The following is an 18556-nucleotide window of genomic DNA, read 5'->3' on the forward strand; positions in this document are numbered from 1 at the left end:
GACATCTCCTTGGCATAGACTGAATGAGTCTCTAAATCCGGGCACGTGGAATTCTAGCCCATTCTTCCTGCAGTGCATGTGGCAGTTATGGAAGCGTCTGAGGCTCCGGGTCACGCTGGCGTACATATGTTCAATGGAGTTGAGATCTGGCGATCTTGATGGCCATGGTAGCACATTAATGTTTTCATTCTGTAGGAAATCCATTGTTATACGTGCCGTATGCGGCCTGGCATTGTCCTGCTGAAAGAGTTCTCTGACAATCCAAAATGGGAAGCATTTAACGGCGACAAATTTTATCTCGGTAGCGTACAGCTGTCAGGTTGCCTTGTACGAATATAAGTTCATTTCTGCCAGTGTATGAGATGACTCCCCACATCATGACACTCCCTCTACCGAATCTGTCAACTTGGGCGACGCAGATGTTGGCAAAACGTTCGTTGTGGCATCTGTAAACACGTTGTAGTCCATCACGTCGCTGTAGAAGGAAACGTGACTCGTCACTGAACCATACTCGTCGCCAATTTCCCAAGTTCCACCCCGGTACATTCGTGCACCAATGAACTCGTAAATATCGATGCTGACATCACAGGACGGTCTCCTAGCCCGTAAACCAGCTTCTCGAAATAGGTTCCGAAAGGTTTGTGCAAACACCCTTCTCAAACCAGGTATGCGTCCAGCAGTGTTCGTTGCTGTGGCAGTTCGGTGACGCAAGTGCAGAACCCGGATGTAGCGATCTTGTGCTGCAGTTGTTATGCATGGTCTTCCCCTTCTGATCCGGTCTTTAGCTGATTGAAACTGCTGGTACCTGTCCCCAGAGACGTGAAATGGTGCTCTGATGGACGTTCATGTGGCGTGCGACAGCTAACAGCAATTCGCCTAACTGGAGGCGGCCTATTGCAATTTTTCGATTCGGCTGGGTTAGTCTTGGCATCTTGTAACTCGTCTACGTCGAAATGGAAATGAGGCATCAATGCGAACATTGCAGCTTTAAATACCCATCACTACCCAAATATTTCCGCCGAGTTTGACGTGCATTTGCCAAAATCTGACCATTTCACGCCGATTTCCTGCAATTGTCACACAACGTGCGTTCAATTTGTTTTATGGTGCATTTGGTCATGCTCTACCATTCCAGGGACATTAACAAACATGGTCATTCAGCAATATTGTACACAAAAAACATATATTTTGTAAAATCAAACACTTCTTCTTTCCCTATCACCTATGCGTTTCTTTTTTGACAGAGTATATATATATATATATATATCTAATGATAGGATCACAACCTAGGTTGACAACCTTGCCAACAGCCTACTGATTTTTTTTATTCGCGGTTTTTCAATTAGCAGCAAGGGTTCTTTTATATGCACTATCCCACAGACAAGATGGCACATACCACAGCCTTTGATATACCAGTCGTGGTGCACTGGCTGGAACGAGAAAAAATAACCCAATGGGCCCACCGATGGGTATTGACCCAAGACCGGCTGCGCATCGAGCGAGCGCTTTACCACGGGGCTACGTCCCACCCCGAAGAGAAATGACAACGAACTCACCTTTTCTGCTAGAAAATTTTCCCTTTCAAAGTCTCTCTTCAATAACTTCGACTTGAGCTCACTAATCTGAGTGTCTTGTTCTATCAGTCTCTGCTGTAGACCAGCCTGTGTGAGAGAATTAGAAAGTGAATTATTACCCATATGGGCAGACAGAAGTGGGCAAAGACAAAAAACCAACACATTTCTTCCCCTAGATACATTTTGACATCATAATCAGTGCTTTGACATCTCAGCTTCATTGGTGGCAGTCATGTCAACAACTAACTTACCGGTACATCATCAGTGATACGTGCATCACAGCAAGGTGTGACGCAATGCTGTCTCTTGTTCTCAACTTGCAAATTTGTTTTCCTTAACAGTATCTTTAGAAAATCTTTGATAAAATGATAAAGATTGATAATGGGCAATAAATAGAATACCCAACTCATTACTCTGCAATACCGTTTATCTTGCACTCGTGAATTGATGTTGTCCTTCCATCGTGCAAAATAAATGGTATTGCTTTATAGCTCATTGAATATTCTTTAATTCAACTACGTCAGAAAATTGTTTTAATCCACTTTTAAAAAATAAATCAACACATATTAATATACAGTTTAAAAAAAAGGGGGGGGGGGGAGGGGCTAGTGCTGGAATAAAACCTTAAATTTGGCCAAAATTAATACAGATATTCGGGCAAAATGTGCTAACCTGAGACCTTTTTACCATGTATTTCCAGCATTCTACCCTCAAAATTACTTGTAACCAACGTAAAAATGTGTAACAATTCGTTTGCAACCCTATATAGCTGGTTAGTAGAAAACCTAATATGAATAAATGTTGTTATGCACATTATGGGCATTTCCATTTAATTCGGGCAAAAGTCAGCTTCACTCACTACAAAAATGGCCGCCTTTAAAATTGTTACATATGAGATACACAGTTTACCTTTATTTTACCATTTACTTTGTATTCCCCAGGGCTTCTAGATTATGGTATCCCCAAATATTTAATGTAAATAACTGCTACTGCCATGCCCGACGACTAGTGAAATTTGTGTTTCAAATGTTGCAGTTAAGTCTATTTTGTAAATATGAATATCCTGCCCCCACCCCAACCACCCAATGTTAGTGTTTTTAAGATGTATCTTCCTCTTTAGGCGACATATCTGATTATTACTATCATTTAGTAAAATTGTATTAACTTAAAGTGGAGTAGAGCTAGTGAATTTTAAATTTTGGCTAGTACATTTTTGAAATCACTGATCGTGATATTCCTACTTCTGCGTTCACCGAAGTGCAGCAAAGCATCTTATAAAATATCCATGCTAAACATTTAAACTTAAACAAGGATGACGTCATTCTAGATAGCACGAATTATGTCACTATTAAAGGGAGTTAACATCATCATCCTTTGTTTCTTTTTTGGCCAAAAAGAATTTTAATTTTTAATAAAAAAATTATATAATCGAAACAGCCTTTATAAGAAAGAAAGAAATGTTTTATTTAACGACGCACTCAATACATTTTATGTACGGTTATATGGCGTCAGACATATGGTTAAGGACCACACAGATATAGAGAGAGGAAACCCGCTGTCGCCACTTCATGAACTACTCTTTTCGATTAGCAGCAAGGGATCTTTTATATGCACCATCCCACAGACAGGGTAGTACATACCACGGCCTTTGATATACCAGTCGTGGTGCACTGGCTGGAGAGAGAAGTAGCCCAATGGGTCCACCGACGGGGATCGATCCCAGACCGACCGCACATCGAGCGAGTGCTTTACCACTGGACTACGTCCCGCCCCGGCGGTAAAACAAGTCATACTCAAAACCCACTGCACCTCAAGTGAGCGCTCTACCACTGAGCCATACTCTGCCTCCACGAGCCTGTGGAATTAAATTAAAACAGGGAGTTAAACCTAATCTTAACATAACTGTATGAGTTATATTTTGGATCACTTTCTGACAGGTACTATCAATGAGTGCTCTACCACTGAGCCATATTCTGCCTCCACGAGCCTGTGGAATTAAATTAAAACAGGGAGTTAAACCTAATCTTAACATAACTGTATCAGGAATATTTTGGATCACTTTCTGACAGTTAATGTCGTTGAGTACCTTTGTTCCCTCTAACTGCAGACATTCATTTTTCGTTCTGGAAAGATCTTCGCGCAGGTCGTTCGACACTTTTGACATCAGCTGTAACCGGCTTCTTAATACAACCTGCAACAAGACCATCAATATACCTGTAAAAACAAGTACTGGAACAAAGCCAAACCTTAGTCTCCTAGAAAATAATGCTACATTCAAATCTGTCCAAAACTTCATTATAAACAGCAAACGTTCCGAGATTAATTAACCTTCTGACTAATGCAGGCGAGATATCTCATCAGTCAACATACAGTATACTGCATACAGTGGATTCCCCAATTCATATTTCCCGCCGGTTTGCACACGACACTCACCGGAAACGGAAATATAATGCAAGAAAAAATATTTCTTTTCAAAATGGTGGCTTTTATTTTGTTTTTTTTTCAATTGAAAATACATTGAAATTTTAAGTTCAAAAAGTAGTTTTCGGCAAGTATTTTCACTTGACAACAATGGCGGCATGTCGAAGCAATTTATAAATATTGTTTAAACCAAGTACCGGAACACAAGGTGCCTGTGACCAAACTGAATTCACTACTAGTCGAAGAGTAGTTATGCCCAAGTTATAAAATACACAGATGTAATGTGGAATCGAAAAAGTTAAACTTTCTTTTGTTGAACAACACCACTAGAAGGAAGGAAAGAAATGTTTTAACGACGCACTCAACACATTTTACGGTTATTTACGGACATATGGTTAAGAATCACACAGATATTGAGAGAGGAAACCCACTGTTGCCACTCCATGGGCCACTCTTTTCGATTAGCAGCAAGGGATCTTTTATATGCACCATCCCGCAGACAGGATAACACATACAACAGCCTTTGATGTACCAGTCGTGGTGCACGGGCTGGAACGAGAAATAGCCCAATGGGCCCACCGACAGGGATCGATCCCAGACTGACCATGCATCAAGCGAATGCTTTACCACTGGGCTATGTCCCACCCCAACACCATTAGAGAACACTGCTTTATTAATTAATCATCGACTACTGGATGTCAAACACCACTAGAGAACACTGCTTTATTAATTAATCATCGACTACTGGATGTCAAACACCACTAGAGAACACTGCTTTATTAATTAATCATCGACTAGTGGATGTCAAGCACCACCAAACACCACTAGAGAACACTGCTTTATTAATTAATCATCGACTACTGGATGTCAAACACCACTAGAGAACACTGCTTTATTAATTAATCATCGACTACTGGATGTCAAACACCACTAGAGAACACTGCTTTATTAATTAATCATCAACTACTGGATGTCAAACACCACCAAACACCACTAGAGAACACTGCTTTATTAATTAATCATCAACTACTGGATGTCAAACACCACTAGAGAACACTGCTTTATTAATTAATCATCGACTACTGGATGTCAAACACCACTAGAGAACACTGCTTTATTAATTAATCATCGACTACTGGATGTCAAACACCACCAAACACCACTAGAGAACACTGCTTTATTAATTAATCATCAACTACTGGATGTCAAACACCACCAAACACCACTAGAGAACACTGCTTTATTAATTAATCATCAACTACTGGATGTCAAACACCACTAGAGAACACTGCTTTATTAATTAATCATCGACTACTGGATGTCAAACACCACTAGAGAACACTGCTTTATTAATTAATCATCGACTACTGGATGTCAAACACCACTAGAGAACACTGCTTTATTAATTAATCATCGACTACTGGATGTCAAACACCACCAAACACCACTAGAGAACACTGCTTTATTAATTAATCATCGACTACTGGATGTCAAACACCACCAAACACCACTAGAGAACACTGCTTTATTAATTAATCATCGACTAGTGGATGTCAAACACCACTAGAGAACACTGCTTTATTAATTAATCATCGACTACTGGATGTCAAACACCACGAGAGAACACTGCTTTATTAATTAATCATCAACTACTGGATGTCAAACACCACCAAACACCACTAGAGAACACTGCTTTATTAATTAATCATCGACTAGTGGATGTCAAACACCACTAGAGAACACTGCTTTATTAATTAATCACTGACTACTGGATGTCAAACACCACCAAACACCACTAGAGAACACTGCTTTATTAATTAATCATCGACTAGTGGATGTCAAACACCACTAGAGAACACTGCTTTATTAATTAATCATCGACTACTGGATGTCAAACACCACCAAACACCACTAGAGAACACTGCTTTATTAATTAATCATCGACTACTGGATGTCAAACACCACCAAACACCACTAGAGAACACTGCTTTATTAATTAATCATCGACTACTGGATGTCAAACACCACCAAACACCACTAGAGAACACTGCTTTATTAATTAATCATCGACTAGTGGATGTCAAACACCACTAGAGAACACTGCTTTATTAATTAATCACTGACTACTGGATGTCAAACACCACTAGAGAACACTGCTTTATTAATTAATCATCGACTAGTGGATGTCAAACACCACGAGAGAACACTGCTTTATTAATTAATCATCGACTACTGGATGTCAAACACCACTAGAGAACACTGCTTTATTAATTAATCATCGACTACTGGATGTCAAACACCACTAGAGAACACTGCTTTATTAATTAATCATTGACTAGTCGATGCCAAACATGTGGTAAACATGCGACTGCAGATCAATTTTGCAACAGCTTTTTATGACAGCTCTGCTGACTGTCACTGCAAAATTTGAGGGCTGCTTTCCAAAAGACAGGGCAGTGCATACCAACTGTGGTGTACTACATGGAATGGGAAAAGCCAATGAGTCCTTCGGGCGTTCTACATTCCACCCTAGCTTTAATCCATTACTGCAAAGGCCTAAATTAAGAATCTTTTTCAAAGCAAAAAACATACCCCAAAACACTTACTATTTTCTCACATGGTGTATCGCCTTCAAAAACTTCATTAAAACTCAATTGACCATCAAACTGTTCACCACACAGTAACTGAAATAGAGAAATAGATAATATTATTTTAATGTTTAAATGACCATCAGACTGTTCACAACACAGTAACTGAAATAGAGAAATAGATAATATTATGTTAATGTTTAAATGGCCATCAGACTGTTTTCCACACAGTAACTGAAATAGAGAAATAGATAATATTATTTTAATGTTTAAATGACCAACAGACTGTTCACAACACAGTAACTAAAATGGAGAAATAGATAATATTATTTTAATGTTTAAATGACCATCAGACTGTTCACAACACAGTAACTGAAATAGAGAAATAGATATTATTATGTTAATGTTTAATTGACCATCAGACTGTTTTCCACACAGTAACTGAAATAGAGAAATAGATAATATTATTTTAATGTTTAAATGACCATCAGACTGTTCACAACACAGTAAATGAAATAGAGAAATAGATAATATTATCTTAATGTTTAAATGACCATTAGACTGTTCTCCACACAGTAACTGAAATAAAGAAATAGATAATATTATCTTAATGTCTAAATGACAGACAGACTATTCCCCACACAGTAACTGAAATAGAGAAATGGATAATATCATCTTAATATTATACCCATTTGAATGTCAATAATATTAAGGGAAGGAAATGTTTTATTTAACGATGCACTCAACACATTTTATTTACGGTTATATGGTGTCAAACATATGGTTATGGACCACACAGATATTGAGAGAGGAAATCCGCTGTCGCCACTTTATGGGCTACTCTTTTTCGATTAGCAGCAAGGGATCTTTTATATGCACCATCCCATAGACAGGATAGTACATACCACGCCCTTTGTTACACCAGTTGTGGAGCACTGGCTGGAGCGAGAAATAGCCCAATGGGTCCACCGACGGGGATCGATCCTAGACCGACCGTGCATCAAGCGAACGCTTTACCACTGGGTTACTTCCTGCCCTGTCAATAACATTAAAGTCAAACATAAAATATAGTGGGCAAAAGCTTAAAGTTACATTCGTATGCTAATTGATGCATATCTGCCATTTCCTGTACAGGAAGTTATTCTTAGTTTTTTGTTCTGTGGGTTTCTTACCAATTCCTGCAGTCGGAATAGTTCTGTTCTCGTTTCCTTGACATTCGCCGTTAGCTCTTCCAAATCAGCCTCTTCCTGATGCCCCATCTCCACTGTCGTATTATGGAAGTCTTCTGGAAACAACAAGAAATTAATAATTGCATGGAATTAAATATTTTACTTACTATAATTTGATTTGGTAAATAATGATATCAACTTGTGATGTAATATTCATGATTAATCTACTTTTTCAGACAAAAAAGGGGGGGGGGGGGGGGAATCTCGGTATTTTTAATTAATACATTTTTAAGATTTTGAACATGCAATGAAATGAATATTGATGGATGTATGAATGAAAAAAAAATGGTATGTTCCTCTATGCATTCATACAGTGTGCACATTGTTTTTTCGGTTCAAACTTACAAAACCAAAAAATTATTGCAGTCAATTCTTAAATCATCGGCTATTGGATGTCAAACATTTGGTAATTTTGACATAAAGTTTTAGAGATGAAAACCCACTCACTAGACATGGAGTCGGTGGATACGCTTCTTGGCAAGGGGGGGGGGGGGGTGTGTGTTTGTCATACTAAGCTATGTTTAGTATATATCTACACCACCTCCCCTTTAACTCACTTGACATAGAGTCAGTGGATCTGCTCCTGGGTAGGGGATGTGTGTGTGTGTGTGTCACAATGATCTATGTTTAGTATATATCTACACCACCGCCCCTTTAACTCACTGGACATAGAGTTAGTGGATCTGCTCCTGGGTAGGGGATGTGTGTGTGTGTGTCACAATGATCTAAGTTTAGTATATATCTACACCACCGCCCCTTTAACTCACTGGACATAGAGTCAGTGGATCTGCTCCTGGGTAGGGGATGTGTGTGTGTGTGTCACAATGATCTATGTTTAGTATATATCTACACCACCTCCCCTTTAACTCACTGGACATAGAGTCAGTGGATCTGCTCCTGGGTAGGGGATGTGTGTGTGTGTGTCACAATGATCTATGTTTAGTATATATCTACACCACCTCCCCTTTAACTCACTGGACATAGAGTCAGTGGATCTGCTCCTGGGTAGGGGATGTGTGTGTGTGTGTCACAATGATCTAAGTTTAGTATATATCTACACCACCTCCCCTTTAACTCACTGGACATAGAGTCAGTGGATCTGCTCCTGGGTAGGGGATGTGTGTGTGTGTGTCACAATGATCTATGTTTAGTATATATCTACACCACCTCCCCTTTAACTCACTGGATATAGAGTCAGTGGATCTGCTCCTGGGTAGGGGATGTGTGTGTGTGTGTCACAATGATCTAAGTTTAGTATATATCTACACCACCTCCCCTTTAACTCACTGGACATAAAGTCAGTGGATCTGCTCCTGGGTAGGGGATGTGTGTGTGTGTGTCACAATGTGTTTAGTAGACATTGTGGGGGGGGGGGGGGGGGTGTTACAATGATCTATGTTTAGTATATATCTACACCACCTCCCCTTTAACTCACTGGACATAGAGTCAGTGGATCTGCTCCTGGGTAGGGGATGTGTGTGTGTGTGTCACAATGATCTAAGTTTAGTATATATCTACACCACCTCCCCTTTAACTCACTGGACATAGAGTCAGTGGATCTGCTCCTGGGTAGGGGATGTGTGTGTGTGTGTCACAATGATCTAAGTTTAGTATATATCTACACCACCTCCCCTTTAACTCACTGGACATAGTCAGTGGATCTGCTCCTGGGTAGGGGATGTGTGTGTGTGTGTCACAATGATCTATGTTTAGTATATATCTACACCACCGCCCCTTTAACTCACTGGACATAGAGTCAGTGGATCTGCTCCTGGGTAGGGGATGTGTGTGTGTGTGTCACAATGATCTAAGTTTAGTATATATCTACACCACCTCCCCTTTAACTCACTGGACATAGTCAGTGGATCTGCTCCTGGGTAGGGGATGTGTGTGTGTGTGTCACAATGATCTAAGTTTAGTATATATCTACACCACCTCCCCTTTAACTCACTAGACATTGAGTCGGTGGATCTGCTCTTGGGGGGGGGGGGGGGGTGTTACAATGATCTAAGTTTAGTAGATATCTACACCACTGACCCTTTAACTCACTAGACATATAGAGTCGGTGGATCTGCTCCTGGGGGCGGGGTGGTGGGTGGGTGTCACAATGATCTAAGTTAAGTATATATCTACACCACTGCCCCTTTAACTCACTGGACATAGAGTCAGTGGATCTGCTCCTGGGTGGGTGTGTGTCACATTGATCTAAGTTTAGTATATATTTTTTATTCCACATTAAAATCTTGCTCGTGGTGTGTGGTTCGCTTACCATAATTTGACAACATCCATTATTTTGGGGGCCACCATATTTTTTGGCAAGTTTTGAGCCCTGGAAACCGTAGTTAAAAAGACTTCGGACGATTCCGACGACCGACATCCATCTATACAACTTGTCGGCTATTTCCGCACCAGCTAATCTGGTTCCGATTGTTGTCAAATGAAGAGTGTGGTTCGTGTATTTCTGTTTTACACCAGTTGCCAAAAACTCCGCTGAAGGTTTATGTAAAAACACATCGCGATCACGTTATTTAGAATTCTGGAATCTATACAGCGGTACCGATAGAAAGGGTCTCCACCCGGCCCCACCCCAATTTTTAAACTGGATTTGCACTGATCTCAAAAATGGTCCAAATGACTACAAAAAAGTCGGAAATCCACGAATCCACAGAAGATTGACATCCCTGATACCACTTCCCCTTTAACTCACTTGACATAGAGTCGGTGGATTTGCTCCTGGGCGGGGGCGTCACGACGTCAGATGACTCGGACGTGTAACTGAGGGCTGTTCTCGGACTCCGCCTCTGGCCGGCGGGGCTGGCAGGGCTGGCACCGCTTGCCCCCTCCAGCTCCCGCCGCTCACGACTCTGCCGACTGCGGTTGCGCCCGCCGCCGTATGTCGTCTGGCTCGTGTACGGCTGGTCCGAGTCGGAAAACTGGTCTGAACTGCTCTCCTGGTATCTGGAAGTGAGAAAGAAAGGAAATGTTTTATTTAACGATGCACTCAACGCATTTTATTTATGGTTATATGGCGTCGGATGTATGGTTACGGACCACACAGATATTGAGAGAGAAAACCTGCTGTCGCCACTTCACAGGCTAATCTTTTCGATTAGCAGCAAGGGATCTTTTATATGTACCATCCCACAGACAGGGTGGTAAATACCACAGCCTTTGATATGCCAGTCGTGGTGCACTGGTTGGAACGAGAAATAGCCCTTTTGGCCCACCAATGGGGATCGATCCCACGCCAACTGCGCATCGAGCGAGCGTCTTACCATTGGACTACGTCCCGCCTCTTTACTTTAAAGGTGCGGACCCTTGTTTCAGTCCATAAAAATGGACACTAAGCTTATTTAACATACAAACCGGCAACACATTTGGATATAAGATTATAACAGAGATAAGCTAAATTTAAACGTCTGTGATGTTTAAATGGGAAAATGCAGTCTAAAAATAACAACCTGGTCTCAATAATCATTACTTCTCAGATGAACGTGTGTTTTAGAATTATGAAAATTTAATTTTGGGGTATTACAAAAACCTGGATGACCTGAAAAATAATGGAGAGTTATGAGAATATTCCCCTACTTTAAAATACACCAATAAATAATGAATTAATGATTGAATGTTTTAACGGCACTTCGGCCAGCACGAAAAATATCACAAATTAAAAATTAAAATTTAGAATAAAAGTCAGTATTATGAAGAAATTACAACGAAAGTTCAGAATGGAATCAAAATGATTCCATCACATTTCGTCTTCCAAATATATATTTTCTAGTTTCTCTCAGACCAATAAATAAAAAGAAAGAAGGAAATGTTTTATTTAACGACACACTCAACACATTTTATTTACAGTTATATGGCGTCAGACATATGATTAAGGATCACAAAGATATTGAGAGAGGAAACCCGCTGTCGCCACTTCATGGGCAACAAGGGATCTTTTATATGCACCATCCCATAGACAGGATAGCACATACCACGACCTTTGATATACCAGTCGTAGAGCACTGGCTGTAGCGAAAAATAGCCCAATGGGCCCACCGATGGGGATCGATCCCAGACCGACCGCGCATCAAGCGAGTGCTTTTACCACTGGGCTACGTCTCACCCCAATAAATAATATGATATACATATATGTAAGTATAATTTATAGTGGTTAGCCATCGGTCAACAGGCTGGTAGGTACTGGGTTCGGATCCCAGTCGAGGCATGGGATTTTTAAACCAGATACCGACTCCAAACCCTGAGTGAGTGCTCCGCAAGGCTTAATGGGTAGGTGTAAACCACTTGCACCGACCAGTGATCCATAACTGGTTCAACAAAGGCCATGGTTTGTGCTATCCTGCCTGTGGGAAGTGCAAATAAAAGATCCCTAGGTGCCTGTCGAAAAAAGAGTAGCCTATGTGGCGACAGCGGGTTTCCTCTTAAGAAAAAACAGTGTCAAAATGACCATATGTTTGACGTCCAATAGCCGATGATAAGATAAAAAAATCAATGTGCTCTAGTGGCATCGTTAAATAAAAAAAATTAATTATGTTTATGGTAACGTGCAGAGACCTTTTGCGTGCAGTCTAGCGTGGACGTGAATGTGGACATGAAAGGTAATGCCCACACGTTAGATGGTTTAGCAGTGCAGCTGTAGTTTAATATTGTGTTTTATACATGTAAGCTCATCATATTTTGTACATGCAAAAGGTATACATACATGTATATATAGTACCATAACTATAGGATAAACATAAATAAATAAATGAATGAATGAATGAATGTTTAAAGGGACATTCCCGAACTTGCTGCATTTTAAGATGTTTCCGACTAATAAAATATTTCTACGATTAAACTTACATATTAAATATATTTTCTTGCTTAGAATATTAGTGCAGGCCCGTACGCACGGGGTGGGGGGGGGGGGGGGGGGTGGGGGTGCGAGGGGTGCATACTCACCCCCCCCCATAGTCTGCCGAGGTCCATCTATGGATATGTAAAAAAAGAAAAATAGTCCGACGATGTGACAAATTTATTTCCCAGAATGCAGGAAAATGCATCTTCTGCATTCTAGATTTTAAAACATTTCGAGGGATCCCCCTAGCAACTCCGGCCCGGTCATCTTAATATTTGTAAGAAGCCCAAACTGGATTTTGTCTTCAAATAATTTCGTACGTACGAAAAATTTTATTTTAGGAAATAAGATTAAATTTAACCTAGTACAAATATTAGAACGATCAGAAACTTGTTTAATATACAGCCACTAATATTTTATGCAGAAAAATATATTTGATATGTAATTACAATCGTCAAAAAGTTTCTGTTAGTCGATAACATCTTAAACTTGGCAGCAAACTCAGGAATGTCCCTTTAACGACACCCCAGCACAAAAACATACATTGGCTATTGGGTGTCGCACAAAAAGTATGTCTATGAAAATATTATTTATATAATTATGTAAAGGACGTACAATACCAAAACCACATTAAGACCAACTAAACTTGGTTATTAGTCAGTAAAATAAATGACTGGCAACCATGAATCATTAATTTATTCTGAATGAAACTACATGTAACAGTGTTGGTTAATATTGAATAGGAATCAGTGCAGGGATCGAAATACTGCCCGTCGGAAAAAATCCTGCTGGTCAACATCACCATGGGTCAAGAGATTTTTTTTTTTTTGCATGTCTTCCCGCTACTTTTATATTCACACATTAGGTTCAGTCAATTATATTTGATCAGGCCTGATGCTTATAACACTTTCAGAGTCTAGACTCAAAACTCTATAGAGTGGGGGGGGGGGGAAGAGAGAGAGAGAGAGAGGAGAGAGAGAGAGAGAGAGGGATGTAGCCCAGTGATACAGCATTCGCTTGATGCGCGGTCGGTCTTTGATCAATCCCTGTCGGTGGGCCCATTGGGCTATTTCTAGCTCCAGCCAGTGCACCATGACTGGTATATCAAAGGACGTGGTATATGTGCTATCCTGTCTGTGGGATGGTGCATATAAAAGATCCCTTGCTGCTAAATGAAAAAAGTAAAAGCAGCCCATGAAGTGGCGACAGTGGGTTTCCTCTCTCAATATCTGTGTGGTCCTTAACCATAAAATAAAACATTTTCTTCCTTCCTATAGAGTCTGTGGCACTAATGTCATGACAATGCCATACAAGAGATTGAGTCTAAAAGTTTTATAACCATGGGCCCTGGCAGGTTTTGATTTGGGTAGGTAAAATTTGTACATGTAGCTTGTTGGACTGAATGTCTGGCATTAATTTCAGCTAATTTCGACCCCTGCAATATTCTGACGACAGCTCTTGGAAGTCAAGCAAGTATCAGCCATACTGTCGCAAAAACTACTGCAAAATCCATTTGACGGCATTTAATGTATACCGTTATTATATGTACCATTTGCCATCACAAAAGTGTATACATTTCGCTTGTTAATGGTATAACCAAACCAAACTAAATAAAATAGTAAAACATGGCAAGATGTAGCAAAATAAACACATTTTTGATCTGTTAACCACAAATTATGAATTTGTTGTTTTATAAGGTCATAATAAAATAAATGATAAGATGTTTATTAAAAAAAAAATTAAATTAAAAATGAGGTAGAGAGTGAAATATTTTCAATTTTCAGGACATTGGAAATATGTGTACTAGGGCTGCAACAATTCACTCATGTATTCGGCGCACCAAATACAGGCTATCCATGATACGTATTCGTTACCCAAAGAATCGAATATATATTAGTGTTTTTTAAATACTAGTAACTTTATTTTTATTATTATTATTATTATTATTATTATTATTATTATTAATTATATAACTTTAGAGAGACCACAGTTTGCAAGCTGTATGTACACACACAAGTATTTCAAGCAGTCTGTTTTGTTTTTACGTTTTGTTAATTTTCTTTTTATTATAATTTTGTGACATTTTTTTTTTTAATTTTCAACTTCTAACGTTCCAAAGTACAGTATTGGTAGATTCACTGTAATTATTGGTATTCGTGAATATTTATTCATATTCGAGACCCCATATTGTGATACGTATCGTATTCTCCACTTGGTGTATTCGTTGCAGCTCTAATGTGCACTGTACATCAAAAATCATACATGTGTATTCTTAAACAATAGGAATATGGTGGGGGAGGGCAATAAAACAAGGGGGGAGGAGGATCGTTATCCTTTGGGTGGACAGGGATCTGAATCAAGAATTTATTTTATTATGGCTTAAAACTAATAAAGTTAATTTTAAAAACTAGATATACTATAAGCATTAACTTGATGCTGATGTAACCAAACCAAATATAATTTTAAAAAAGTAATTTGTATGTATTTCATAAAGTTTTAAAACGTCTGTTACAATAATTATTATCAATATTTCTAATGTGGCATATAAACAATAGGAAAGGAATGAGAAGGTCAAGAAAGAAACAAATTTTAAGAAAGAAAGAAAAGAAAGAAAGAAAAGAAACAAAAACAACACGATGAAAAAGATATTTATTTTTAACATACATGTAGGTCAAAAGAAATATGGCCAGCTACGAAAAAATATGGCCTGCTGGAAATAAGACAGCATGGGGTGAGTGAAGGGTTTGGGGACAGTGTGTGGAGAATATGGACTTTTAAGGTGTATTTTAGAGCAAACTTTATTTTTTATTTGGAAATACAATCAAGCAAACATGGAGGGGGGGGGGGGGGGGAGAGAATAAAAAAATGTGGGATGGCCTTTTATACGTCAATCTAATTAAAATTAGGTCCACTATTACATGTGGATCTAACACCAGCCAGTTGGAGCTCATGTCCACCAATCAAAACCTTACTTGCAGAATCCTGCCAGTGATTTAAAACTAACAACATTGCGTAGTCCCCAATGTCCAGGTAACATTTCGTCCGTAAATAATAATTTAAATATTGACCAATCACACATCGCCTTTTATAACGTTATTTGGGAGCATACAAATTCTAAAAATATCGGGCGAGTCTATTTTAGTGGCCGCAGTACAGTGAACCATACCAATACGTACGGGGTGGGTTATCAGTCTTCAATTTTACATTAAAAATTATTTATTTATTTATAAAAACACAAAAAAACTAAATCAGTCTTCAGTTTTACATTACAAATTATTTATTTTATAAAATAAAACATATTTTAAGGCATTCGTAATTCACACGAAACATGTCGTATATCCTCAGGATAATTCAGAATGTTTTCAAATTATTTTTAAATCACTGGCAGGATTCTGCAAGTAAGGTTTTGATTGGTGGACATGAGCTCCAACTGGCTGGTGTTAGATCCACATGTAATAGTGGAGCTAATTTTAATTAGATTGTTTATACGTGATACAGATCTAGGGTTTATGTTGTTATGGTCTCACTGTCTTGGTAGCATCAAGACATGTTTCCTAGCACAGCTTTATAGCATCTCTCTATCAGCTGACTGCATTAGAAGCCTGTACACTGTGTGTTAATTTAAAACAAAAACAAAGAAACAAACAATAATAATTCTGTTTAGAAACTAAACTCATGCATGTACGTATATAAGAGCTGGGCGGTATACCGTGCATACCATTCGTAACCGTACAGAGCAAATTTCAAAATACCAAACTTTCAGTCTTGAAAAATGTTTCCAGGCATTTAGTAAAGCACTAACCATATATAATCTGACGAATGCAAAATGGGTTGGGTATAAATCAGATGAAAGTTTTGTGTATGTAATTTAATTTTATTTAAATGAAATTAGCTGGTGAGCCGTGTGTATGGAATTTAATTTTATTTAGATGAAATAAGCGGAGAGCCGTGTGTATGGAATTTTATTTTATTTAGATGAAATTAGCAGGTGAGCCGTAACCCAAGCATACATTTAAAGCCGAGTATACCGAAAAATACCGCTCGATATCGGTATCAGTATACCAACACCGAATACTGTGCCGATACCGAAGTAAATCACCCCAAAAATACCGGTATCGTTACCAAACCTCAAATTTCAATACTGCACAGCTCTAATATATATGTTCATTGTTAAGCACATATTGTCTGCTTAATTCTCGGGGATTACTAGCAAATTCTATAGGTCTATAATCGTAGTCTTAGGAACTTCACGCACACTTTCATGGGAGCCTCACTCTTGGGAGACTATCGAGGTCATGCACACTGAGTGTTAATTATTACTCTTACATGTGTTATGGGGTAAAAGAAAAATATAAAAGATTACTGGGGGAGGGGGAGGGGAAGGGGCTTTACTATGCCAGTATTTTAAGAAGTATGGTTTTTACTTCCCAGTGTTTATGAAGACAAATGTCAGTAAGATCCCTAAACCACCATAGGAATAATGATTTTTATAAAAGTTATGCAAACTAAAGTCATATTCAAAATTATAGCCAACCAATTTTTTGTTGATATTTTCCTCTTTTTTTAATCTTTTTTTTAAAGCTTATGATGTGATTCACAAAAATCCCTCATGAACAAAGATGTGAAGTGTATTAGCATTACTATAGAAAAACAAGAGGTATGATAAACATTTAAACGTTGACTTTATAGGGGAATTAAAGGAAAGGAATGCAGGACTATTCAAATTTACGGATTCCAGAGATTTTCATGAATCATATGTAATAAGCAACAAAAAATATATATAAAAAATGGATGGGTATAATTTTGATTAGGTTTTCTGTTTTATAAAAAGCAACAAGGCATAACAAGAATAACAATTTGTTTCTGGTTTCTTACGGTTAAAATTTTAAACAAAAACAATAAATGAAAAACAGAACATGAAATCTTTTAAATCAGTTGAGAATATTTGGCTCCAAATATAAGTTTTACATTGTTTGCTTTATGCACAGATTTATTACCTGGATTTGTATTTAAATAAAAAAAAAAATATATTTAATACAGTAACTATGTAAATATGGTACTATCAATCAAGCACTGGTGCCCAACAGAATATACATACATGTATATGAGAAAGGCCAGTGTTATTTTTTGTTGAGAAGTACCTTTCCTTGAAAAAAGTTCAGCCAGCAAACATTTTGCTAACGTTCACAAACTATTTGATTGGTTCCCGATGTGGCCATTTGGTTTACCGTGAAGCACTTAAAGCAGTCCAGCCCAATTATGCTGAATATTACATTAAACCCTGTTTACCACTAAATATATTACATGTATGTCAGTTGTGTTTTGATAGGTTGATTCTCTTAGTTTCGAGAAATATTACAACACACTGTCTTAAACTAAACAATGTATTACTACACTAGATAACGAAGCACTATACACAATGTATCTACAAGAGTCCATCCATAAAGTATGCAAGTTAAAAATTTGCTCACGACTTTTTGTCCCCAATCCTCTTCCAATGAATGTTTTTTTTATTCCAAATATTTCCTCATTATCCCCACCTCCACATACATCATCCACACTCAGGGTTTTATTTCTAAAACTTGACTTGATGTCTATGGCTTTGACTAGGAATTTTAGTGTCATTTTACAACAACAAAAAAAGAAAAAAGAGTGGGAATTTTCAGTTTCATTAATTAATCTAATAAGTTAGAATTTAATAGACTAATACTAAACATGAATGATGAATGTACTTGAATTTATTCAAACTATTTCGCATTTTGAAATGTTATGGGGGAGAGAATGGGAGTTTGACAAGAGTTGTGACGTTTGCAAAATGTCTTTATAAATTATAGTGATAGTAATAAAAAAGGTCATTCTTTACATTCAATTGGGAATTTTTTTACTCCATATTGGGAA

At 38.3% G+C, this 18556-nt stretch overlaps 1 protein-coding gene across 2 annotated transcripts in view; it reads right to left on the reverse strand.

Annotated features, from left to right (window-relative positions):
* Positions 1-18556, reverse strand: part of LOC121386424 (dixin-like) — a 51782-nt gene that overhangs the window by 13903 nt on the left and 19323 nt on the right. For both annotated transcript variants that reach the window (XM_041517313.1, XM_041517312.1), the window contains 5 exons: positions 10520-10770; positions 7756-7868; positions 6602-6679; positions 3661-3765; positions 1557-1661 (listed from right to left, as the gene is read on the reverse strand). In XM_041517313.1, the coding sequence (XP_041373247.1) occupies positions 1557-1661; positions 3661-3765; positions 6602-6679; positions 7756-7868; positions 10520-10770 (652 nt within the window). The remainder of the gene's footprint in view (positions 1-1556; positions 1662-3660; positions 3766-6601; positions 6680-7755; positions 7869-10519; positions 10771-18556) is intronic.

The sequence above is a fragment of the Gigantopelta aegis genome, chromosome 12 (genome assembly GCF_016097555.1).
Source record: "Gigantopelta aegis isolate Gae_Host chromosome 12, Gae_host_genome, whole genome shotgun sequence".
In the NCBI taxonomy this organism is placed as follows: domain Eukaryota; kingdom Metazoa; phylum Mollusca; class Gastropoda; order Neomphalida; family Peltospiridae; genus Gigantopelta; species Gigantopelta aegis.